Consider the following 10,835-nt stretch of genomic DNA (forward strand, 5'->3'; position numbering starts at 1 on the left):
GTGAGTATGAGAAAAACAGGACAGTCTTCTGTCCTCTTCTTCCTCTGATTTGCAAGTGGGTGTTGTGAGTTTGGCTGGGCCTGGAAGGAAACTTGCTATGGTGCGAATGTTCTTACCTTCTTGCAAATTGCCTTCCTTTCTGGATTGAGATGGGAACAATCCTTTTGTCTCTCATTTACTTATGCTCTAGCAAAGTGTAGCCTAATGGATGCCTCCTGGTATCTCCACATCTTCAGCTATTGAAAGTTGATGCCATTCCCACAAGGAGGAGTAGCAATGTGGGTATTGTTAATCTGTTAATAGGTAAAGAGGAGCAATAGAATGGTATTTAATGTTAGTCTGCTCTATGTCCTGTCCCTTCTAAATTTTGATCTGGGGAAAGGAATGACGAGCCTGAAGCAAATAGTTCAGTGTCTTTTCTGGGGGCAGATTTCAGGGCCAGGAAGGGACTAGGCTGAGAAATCTTTAGGGAATGGCCAAAGCCCAGTGCATGGGAAGGAAAGTAGTACTGGCCTAAAAAGGTTAGGAAAAGACAAACTGAAACCTACAATTTTGTTATGTGCAAATTCCATGTGAGGAGTGCCTGCTGACTTTTTTGTAAACCTGTTTGGGATTTGCACTGTTTGGGAATGGCTGTGTGTAAGAATTCCCATTCTGGTTTTAACAAACTTTGAAGTGGGGGGTGCTTGGTCTGTAGGATTAAGTCTTTGCAACTGGATGATAGTGGGAGCAACTGCACACTTTAGAGAAAAGGAAGTCTAAAGGATCCTCTTTCTAAAGGACTGGTGCCATTTGCAAATGTAGCAGTTGGTGCAGAGAAGTGCTGGAGAATGGCGTGCATAGGTAAGCACCTAATCACCATGCCTGATCTGAGCCTTTGCTTTCAGAATAGAAATTGAAGGCTTTAGCTGTGTCAGCATGCTGCAGAAATAGCTGAGCTGCTGCTGACTTGAGCCACATTCATCTGATGTTGCTTCTAAGTGAGCCCTGCTAATGTGGCATTGCACTCAAACTGGTTTTCTCTGTGGTACTGCTCTGTGACATAGGGCTGTGCCAGGCTCTTCAGCACAAGTGAACTTGCAGCCAGTAAGCTGCTTTGCCCCAGAATGCTCATGTATTTTCTTCTCTGAGTGTTTTGTGGTGAGTTATCCACATGCCCCAGTGTAACCCCAGTGTAATCTAAGGAGAAACGATTAAGATGGCCCTGCCTTTGACTTCAAATTTTTGAAATGGGGAATTGTCATGCAGCTGAAGTTAACACAGACAAATTAATAAGTAATGTTCCTGAATGCAAAAGAAAAACACCATCCGCTTTAGTCACCTCTCGAGGGCTATATTTACAGGCACCTCGGGGAATTCTCAATAAACAACAGGGAGCAATTATTTCTGCTAGATTGTAATATGTTTTGTTCATCTCTCTGACAGTATAAGTACTGTGTGGATTGTTGTATTCAAATGGCTTGGAAAAAGATTATTTTCAATAAAACTGAGTTGCTCTAAAATGCAAATGTTGGGGTGGTTTTGCATATGATGTTTTTGCTTCTGAAATAATTAAAGCCATTTTTCTAAAGCACATCTTCTAACTGTTGGCCCTTGCTGGCCTGCTAGTGGGCATCTGCTCTGAACAGGTTTGATCATGCAGCTCAGCCTGAGAAGCCCAATAATGAAGAAAATGCTACAAATTACTTCAAATGGATATTGTCACATATGTGAGATGGTGTATTGCAATAAGCATGTCGATCCTAGTGTTGCAAGATGTTTGTGCTTATGGTTTTAACGGTGATTTAAAACATCCACTCAGTGGTGTAGTTTCCTCTCTTGTACAGCTGAGAAAGGATTCTCTGGGGAGCAGTTGGCTTTGAATGACCCATCTGGGACTAATGTGACTACTGGCAGGAATGAAGACTTAAGCAAAATGAAGCTAGAGCCAGATCTTCAAAGATAATATAGCTGATGGATGCCCACAGAAACAGCCAGATCCGTAATCCAGCTGTATGTCAAACTCATAAATTACATATGAAAAGCCGCCTCTCATTTTTTCTCAAATAACAAGCAGCAGATTTGTGTCCTTTGAGAAGGCTGCTCCCTGCTGCTGCAGCTTTTGGAAATGGCTAAGTCTGAAATGCTGTGTTCGGTTTGTTTGTCAATATTAAAAAGTGTTTTGTGGAAAATATTCTTATTTGGGGAAAAGTTTTAAAACTTTGGAGCTAAAATGCTTCCACTGTAGTTTTTAGATTATCTATCACAATGACATTCGACCCGTAGTGATGGACAGTATCAAGAAGTGTGTGATGAGCTATTCTATGCAGCATGGGGACCTCAACTGGAGGCTTATTTATGTTGCTAGTGTTTGAGATCTGAGCAGTAGTTGAGCCTCATAATATTCAGAGGTGTACAGCAGAGGAGCAGTATTCAATTTGTACCCTCTGGCTTTATAGAATCATAGAATGATTTAGATTGGAAAAGACCTTTAAGATTGTGGGGTCCAACAATTAACCCAGCACTACCAAGTCTACCACTAAACCATGTCCCTAAGTGTCACATCTACACATGTTTAAATACCTCCACGGATGAAGGAGAGACTCAACCACTTCCCTGGGCAGCCTGTTCAATGGTTGACAACCCTTTTGGTGAAAAAACTTTTCCTGATAGCCAATTTAAACCTCCCGTGGTGCAATTTGAGGCCATTTCCTTTTGTCTTATTGCTTGTTACTTGGGATAAGAGATTGACAGCCACCTTGCTACAACCTCCTTTCAGGTAGTTGTAGAGAGTGAATCAGAATTCTATGAGAGTGATAATGTCTCTCTTCAGCCTCCTTTTCTCCAGGCTAAAAAACCTCAGTTCCCTCTGCCACTCTTCATAGGAATTTCCTCTTTGTTTTCTTTTTGTGTTTTGTCTTGTTCTTTTTTTTTCTCTCTGGTGACAGATACCACTGATAGAAACAGAGAAACAATTTCTGGCTTGCATTTTGTGGGGTCTAAAACCAGCTGAGACAAGAAGGCAGCCAGAGAAAACCATGGAGTTACTTCAGAGACAACCCTTATCCACAAGACTTTGTTTTTGTAAACATCTCCTCACCAGGGTAACTAACTCCCAGAGGACTCTCATACAAGTGGGGATTTCTCCTACTTTCACCCTGCTTCTCGCTTCAGCACTTCTCATGAGCACTGTGCAGCTTTGAGGTATGCTGCTGTTTCGTCTGTGAGGGGATCAGAGCTTCCCTCAAATGTGATGGATCCCCAGAAAGAGACGCCCAAGGAAAACAAGACAGAGCATCTAATTGGTAAGCCTCACTATGTGTACGTGTCTTTTTTCTCTATAAAAAGGAGCAAAACTAACAAAACAAAAAAAAGTTCATTTGATCCCAGGCATTCCTCATGTCTCCCACATAGGCTGCAGATGAAAATTCAAGATCTGCCATTGTGGGTGACACTAAATTGCCTCATTCTGCTGTGCCAGCATGCATCAGCATCTCCTTTGGGCAAAATAACCCCAGGGGCTAAAATGGCTGATTCAGCTACTCTTACACTTCCATATATAGGGATGGGATGGAAAGGGGAAAATGTAAGTTAGAGAAGGTAGAAGAATTTTCCAGCCCCAAAAAATCACTTGATGTGTTTGGATTTATTGTGATGGAACACTTGATGCTCTCTTCAAGCAACAGAACTGATGCCAAATCTAGTTATTACTGGCAATGTGTGCTGTTTTTGCTGTACTGCCTGGCTGTAAGTACGGCTAGTGTGATGGGACAAGCATGAGTCTCAGCAGGGTTGATTTGGGTGCTTGTAGGAAGCAGTAGGATGCATAGTGGTTAAAAGAGGCTGAGTCTACTCCATCTCTTTATTGCTCTGGGAGACTTGGGAGTTTTTTGTCCAGAGTTCTTTATATTCTTCACAATACAACTTGGACATGAGCTTTTCATTTGCTCTTCAAATTTGACACACATATAACAATTTTCTATATCAAGTGTGTTGATGATGTACCATGTCGAGCATTTCAAGAAAAAAGGAACTGAATCTTACAAGTGTCCTTATTCTACACTATTGTGTTTTTCTAGGGTCTTTCATTTGACTTGTGGCTAAATGGTTTGAAACTTCAGGGTAATCGGAGAACATTTGTGGTGGGGTTTTTTAACTAGGTCTTGAACATGAACATATTTATGTGTGAGTGATTAAATCTGCAGCACAGCTCTCAAAAGTAGGATGGTCAAAACCACACACAGCAAATGGTTTGGTTGTAACACCCAGGTTTGCAGTGAACATTGCCAGCAGGCACAGTCCAGCGACGCACAGAGGTATCTAAAGAAGAAGGAGCTACAGGAGGGCTGCATTGTGTCTTCTCCTCCAGGGCTGCTAGGGGTTTTCTGACGAACCTGTCAGTCCTGCTCTGCTGGTCTGTTAGCTTGTGCCTTACAGATCAGGCAGCCTCACCATGTTTCACTGTGGTGACAAGTTTTTTTTTTCCTCACAAAGTATAAAATGAATTGTTCTATATTTACCAGTTTCTATCTGCATATGAATTTTATTTGATGTTAGAAATTCCCAGTGCTACCCTATGCCTTTGAAGTAACATAACCAAAGCACACTACATCTTTCCATTTCATCAGCATGGGGGAGGTTTTCTGAGGAGACCTCTGAGCCTTCGTCCCTCTCCTTGTGTTGGGAAACAGGCTGTGTCATTCAGTTCCCTATCTCTTGATGCTCATGCCTGCAAAAATCCTCTTCTGGCCAAAACCTGGCAGCCAGGCAGCCGTTGGGGCTGTCCATGCTGCATCTCTGCTGCTGCTGCTTTTCTCATGACTCTCCTGATCCAAGGCATTTCTGCATTTAGCAAGACTGAATTGATCTTGCAGCACTCTGCTGTGGTGGCAGGACTGTCCCGTTTCACTCCTTGCCCTCTTTTGTGCATCTTCTTGGAGGACATCAGCAGCTCCAGCTGCTCTGCTCTTCAAATAGCAGCTGCTCCCGATCAGCTTTTCTTTACAAAGAGACTCCTAAATTTTTGGTATTTGAACAACTCAACTGCCGCCTTCCCTTCAGGCACTAAAATAATCAAATTATTTTGATTTCATTATAATGAAGTTTTGGGATGAGACAAGCTGAACGCAGTGGGAGAATTGCTCAAAATGCATGAGCATGCATTTTGACAAGCACTGATTTTGAAGCTTCTGGTCCTGTGGATGAACTGGTCCATCGGTATTCACCAAAATCTTCATCTAAAGACAGCAGGAGTTCCCCTCCTGATTACCTTTTCATACTAATTAAATCTTTTTTATCCAGCCATGGCATGCTGGCACAGTTTCATATCCATGGATACTCCACCTTATGATTTATTTCTCCTTCACAGCCCCCAGCTGTGTCTTTCATTTTAATTCTTTCTTACCTGTTGCAAAATGTACTTTCTGAGCCTTTTATTCTTTTTGGCAGAAGGGCCGTAAAGTTGGATGCTTGGTTAGGCCTTTTATAGCTTTCCGTGAGCAATGGGAGGGAGGAAAAGGGAGTCAATCTCTGTGGACTTTGCAATCTCTCATGATCGCACTGGGCTAGATCTACGTCCCTTAGATAAATCTCTTCAAAATTTGCATTCATTGCTGCTCTTCCTTATATTTTTTTATAGCTGACAGGCGGGAAGGAATTGGTGTCTGTGGCTGGATCCTGGTTTCCTTTTCATTCCTTCTGGTGCTTATTACCTTTCCTATTTCCATCTGGATGTGTATGAAGGTAAGCTAGTGGGATTTGGGGCACATAGAGAACACAATTATCTCTGCTGTTATCATCTGTGCTGTTATTTATGTTAATTGATTTCTTGATTTTGTTAAGACAAGGCATTTTACGTTCACTTTTTGGAAATCATAAGGGTTTGTAGTGAAGATGTGAACTGGGACTGGGATGCATGTTCTTCCATTGACTTTCTATATCACCACAACTTACTCGTTTGATTTCTTCCAATCTCAACTTCCATCATCAGTTAAGCTTCCTTGCTTTACACCAGTGAGGGAATAAATCTACAAACCTTTCTGAAGAACTCATATTTGATGCTGCCGGTGATTAACATGAGTACATGGGGACATGGGTCGCTGTATTGAGCAACTATATAACCTAAAGCCACAAAATGCCCCTTCAAGACATGAGTAATTTAAAGCAGTTTTTAGGGGTGAGTTACCAGGATGATTGCCCCAAACACCAGGCCTTGAGTAGTCCTGATACACTAACTGAAGCAGTTAGCTAGGTGATCTGAGGTGAGGCATACTCCTCTGAGTGTAGTAGTGATGTTGAGAGAGTTGTGGGTAGCCTTATTAAATCAGCGGCAATTCTTTCATATTTTGTTTGTTTTGTAACATGTTTGAGAGCCAGGGTCTGAGTTTTTCCAGCAAAGCATGAGGTGGGGAGAAGATGTAAGATGCCTAATGTTTTGCAGTTTTGTTGGTTCTGATATTATCTGTACTTGTTTTCCACATTTAATGTGGACGCCAAAGAGTAAAAAAATAAGACCAGAGAGTGGGAATAGAATTAGTTGTAAAATTCTGAATTTAAAATATTTTCCCAGGTTATCAGAGAATATGAACGTGCTGTTGTATTTCGTCTGGGACGTATACTGTCTAAGAAAGCAAAGGGACCAGGTGAGTGCATGCAGTTTTATCTGTTAAGATGCACTGTTTTTATGTAGTTACAATGCACTCTAACCACATCAAGAGTTGCAGAGGTCCATGAAGCACAGCAGAAGGTTGAGGATCTTGATACCAGGTATGGCTTTGCTGCTGAGTAGGTTGGACAATGAATGGTAGGTTGACCTCATGCTGCAGACACTGGTGGGGGACCAGGGAGGGTTACATGCAGCCTTCAGGTCTGCCAAGGGCTATTTTGAGTGACTGGGCCACTCATTCTCCATGTGCCTCACTTCCAACACTGCTTGTTGCTGCCAGCAATTTAGCTGTCTTCTGCTCTGAAAATGGCAAACATGTCAGGGCAGGGACACTGCATCTATACAGAGTTTGGTGCAGTAACTTAGGATCAGGTTATATATCACAAATACAAACCAAACCCAGCAACATGAGATATTTGTGTTGGTGTGGTTACCACCTTTGCGCAACGAAACTGGGCAAACTGGAAGCTGAAATAAGGCGAAAAAGTCCTTTTCAGGTCTTGTCCTTCCTCTTGAATAACAATCACGTGGTCCAAAGGGCAGCTAGAGCAGCTGCAGAATTCTTCTTTGTGGCTCTGGGCACCTAAGCAAGGTGCTGAGATGGGAAGACTAGTTATGTCAAGCCTCCTTCTCCAGTGAAGGGAGAGTGGGGACTCCTTCACAGGATGTGCCAGAACCTGGGACAATGTTCCTCATGTTGGAGCCTACAGGTGGTGCAGGAATCTGGACCTGGGGTATATCTTTCCTTGAGACACACATGGCTTATGATTTAAAAAGGGGAAACCAAACAAAGGCGTGGAAGGAATTTTTGTCAAAAGTCTCATGGCAGATTTGAGACCACACTTGCAATCTCCCCATTCCCAGTCCAGGGCCCCAGGTCATTAAGCTCTAATAAATTCACATTATTTGCAGATATCTGCATTTTCCTCTGTTACTTGAAAATGCAAAACTTCACTGTCATCACCTCCTGTTGCAGGAAGAACAGCTGTAGTAATAAGGTGGGCACATTTCCCACCCTGTGGATATTTCCATCTGTTTGCTTTGTGCAGGATACCTGGTTCTAAGGTTAGCTTTCAGTGGCATTTCATCTAATTATTTTTGGTTTTCAGGTATAATCCTCATACTTCCATGTACAGACACGTTCATCAAGGTTGATCTTAGAACAGTTACCTGTAACATTCCTCCACAAGAGGTAACTATTCTCTAGCAGCCATCTAAGACAAATAAAAGGTAGAGGTGATTCATAGCATGATCAAAAGTAGTGCAGATGTTTTCTAGTCTTGCAGCTGTGAATTACCATAGAATTTATCTTATTTGCTGTATATTCTGACTTTCAAACTGCTTTCAAAACTTCTTGAAGGCAAAAGATGCCAAGGAGGGAAGAGATAGTAGAGCACCATGAGTGCTCTGCTGAGGCCAACTGTCTGCTGAGGCACAGGGGACCTGTCTGGCAAAAGATGACACAACTCCTCTATGAATACTTCAATGTTTTTCAGAGTTTCTTCTTAAAATTTCTTGCACTTTGTTTTTTATTTTTGCTTTAATTTGCTGGTGTTTCTTGGAAATACTTCGTTTAGGGGAAGTAGCACAGATTTTCCAAACTGTATGCAATGTATAAAATCATGAATGGCCCTTTCTACAAGAAAGGAAGAGTATAACCATCATCTATTATTGCAGAAGAAATTGATTCAACTTATGAGATTTACTTACTATTGAAACAGTTGTTTAAAGGGTATGTACTTTGGTGGTGCTGGATAGCTTCCTTGAAGTTATTTCTCAGGGGAATGACAAAGAAACCAAAAGAAGTTCTTGGTTTCCTTGAATTATCAGGGCCTTTTCTTCACTAAGGGAACAAAAGATGTTCTCCTTCCTTAGCAAAAGATGTGTCATTGGATCCTTCTCTAATTCTGTGCATTTCTCAAACACAGATTCTCACAAAAGATGCTGTGACTACCCAAGTCGATGGGGTGCTGTACTACAGGATCCACAGTGCTGTCAGCGCTGTTGCTAACGTCACTGATGTGCACTCAGCTACCTTCCTCTTGGCACAGGCAACCCTGAGAAATGTTCTGGGTACACAGACCTTGGCTCAGCTCCTGGCAGGCCGTGAGGAGATTGCACACAGTATCCAGGTAAATCCAGCTCGCAAAATTCACTGGCAAGCATGGAGATGTGTTCTGGGGAGTAGCAAATTAGAAACAATCTCTTTCTTCAACAATGACAGCAAAATTTTCCGTTACGTTTCTTTCAGTTATACATCTCCTTGCCTAGAGTCAGAAAGAATTATTCTAAAGGTATTTCCCCAGGTTCTTGTAGAAGACTTATTTCCTATCAAAAAGCAACAAAGATTCTGAAATTATCCAGTGACTGAATAAGTCAGTTTAGCCTTTGCACAGAGGCTGCTGCAAGTCATGAGAAACTCTGCTGCTTGTGGGAAGCTCTGTCTTGATCAGACCCTTGATTGAGATTTAATCAAGACAAGGCTTGTATCTCCTGTCTTAACAACATACAGTACAGAACCAAGTTGGTTTATGCTTTAAAATGCCATCTGTTTTGCTATTTTATTTGGCAGCCAAGGAGGGAGCAGAGAAATCCAGCACCTGCTTTACTCTTTTCAGTCAGAGATGAGGCACAGTCAAATCAAAGAGAGATTGTGCACCTTTCCAGCCAGGAGAGCAGCAGTGGGCAGAGCCAGGGTCATGACGGTGACATGAGTGCAGTAGCTCATAGAGATCTGAGCACAGAAGCGCATATCAGTGCTACAGGGCTGTGCTGTGTCTTTCACTCATAGTGTACTTTTATGTGCTTTTACAGTGTTGTGCTGGTTTAGGAAGTTGCCATAGAATTACTTTGTAAAAGAGAGAAGTTTGGTCAGCATCCACCTAAAGAAAAGATGGAGATCATAATTTAGGAAGCAGTAGAGAAGCCACACAGGAGCCACTGGTGTTGATCAGCAAGTTCCATAGGTTGTGGTACCTGCTGTATGCACACCACATTGGACAGTAGGGCCCCTGGAGGGCTCCGTCTTTCTGTTGGGCAGGTTTGCACACTGACTTTCCTTCTGTTCAAGCAGCAGGGTTCATGGCATGGTTTTCTCTCTGCCCACATTGTGCTCTTCGTGATGGGTTGTGTGTTTGCCCCCAAGGCTATCCTTGACAGCGTTACAGAGCAGTGGGGAATCAAAGTGGCCCGTGTGGAGATCAAAGATGTCAGGATTCCTGTGGCCATGCAGAGGGCCATGGCAGCCGAAGCAGAGGCTGCTCGAGAGACAAGAGCTAAGGTGAGACCCAAGGCAGTGTCTACCCCCAGGCTCTTGTGTCCTTGTCCCAGGCATCCAAGTGCATTTTTTTTTCTCCTCATTGTAAAGTTGGATTTGCCCCACTATGGGTAGTGTCACAGTGCCATTTCCACTTCTCTTACTTTACAGGTTGTGGCAGCAGAAGGAGAAATGAATGCTTCTAAAGCCCTCAAGCAGGCCTCCATGGTGCTGGCTGAGTCTCCAGCAGGTCTCCAACTGCGCTACCTGCAAACATTAACAGACTTGGCAGCAGAAAATAATTCCACCATTGTTTTCCCTCTCCCTATAAATATGCTTGTGAGTTTGGGGCAGAAAAGTAAAGGGGGTTAAAGACTGTTCTATGCTAGCTCCTTGGGCAGAGAGGTTTAAATGGTTTCCCAGGACTCAAGGGGTTCCAGACTACCAGAATTAAAGTAGAAGCATGCTTGGATCCTCTGTATCAAAAATAAGAGTGAAGATAGTTGAATAATCACACATAGCTCCCACATTTTATGACTATATTTGTGAAGTTCAAGTGCTAACCAGTTTCAACTGACTCATCTCTAAGTGAAATGGAAGAAAATATGTAAAATACAATAAAATATGTAAAATGCAGTTAGATCTAATATGAAATTTTAATGATGCTTTCACCACATTTTACAGAGTCTTCAGTATAGAAATTATTTGGTCATTTGTCTGCTAAGCAATAACCTCTGAGCTTTTGATATACTCCACACAGCAAGATCAAATGGTGGTATTTAACTCATGTTCTGTAGAATGAAAAGAAAGACTTAGGCCCCTAACCTTAGAGGTATTCTTTCATAACTAGGAGAATTACTGAATAATTGGTATGTCAGTGGAACAGCCTGTTTGTCTCATATAAGTAGAAATTAACATTTGCTTTACTGAACTCAG

General features: G+C 42.3%; 1 protein-coding gene across 2 annotated transcripts; it reads left to right on the forward strand.

Annotated features, from left to right (window-relative positions):
• Nucleotides 1-21: 21 nt before the first annotated feature.
• Nucleotides 22-10,546, forward strand: STOML3 (stomatin like 3). Of its 2 annotated transcripts, XM_030475618.1 has the most exons (7): nt 22-3,284; nt 5,618-5,721; nt 6,548-6,620; nt 7,753-7,835; nt 8,572-8,775; nt 9,789-9,923; nt 10,071-10,546. In XM_030475618.1, exons 1-7 carry the CDS (start codon nt 3,233-3,235, stop codon nt 10,269-10,271), a joined length of 852 nt encoding a protein of 283 aa, XP_030331478.1. In that variant the 5' UTR covers nt 22-3,232; the 3' UTR covers nt 10,272-10,546. The 2 variants fall into 2 exon arrangements, with proteins under 2 accessions (XP_030331478.1, XP_030331479.1); XM_030475619.1 differs by lacking the exon at nt 9,789-9,923 and having other exon boundaries at nt 3,039-3,284.
• The last annotated feature ends 289 nt before the right edge of the window (nt 10,547-10,835 follow it).

The sequence above is a fragment of the Strigops habroptila genome, chromosome 2 (genome assembly GCF_004027225.2).
Source record: "Strigops habroptila isolate Jane chromosome 2, bStrHab1.2.pri, whole genome shotgun sequence".
Classification (NCBI taxonomy): domain Eukaryota; kingdom Metazoa; phylum Chordata; class Aves; order Psittaciformes; family Psittacidae; genus Strigops; species Strigops habroptila.

Excerpts from the sequence above, each read along its gene's own strand:
- STOML3 (XM_030475618.1), top strand. The coding sequence starts at position 3,233 with ATGGATCCCCAGAAAGAGACGCCCAAGGAAAACAAGACAGAGCATCTA. Across the intron at positions 3,285-5,617 it reads CAAGACAGAGCATCTAATTG|CTGACAGGCGGGAAGGAATT; the intron begins GTAAGCCTCACT and ends ATTTTTTTATAG. Across the intron at positions 7,836-8,571 it reads GTAACATTCCTCCACAAGAG|ATTCTCACAAAAGATGCTGT; the intron begins GTAACTATTCTC and ends TCTCAAACACAG.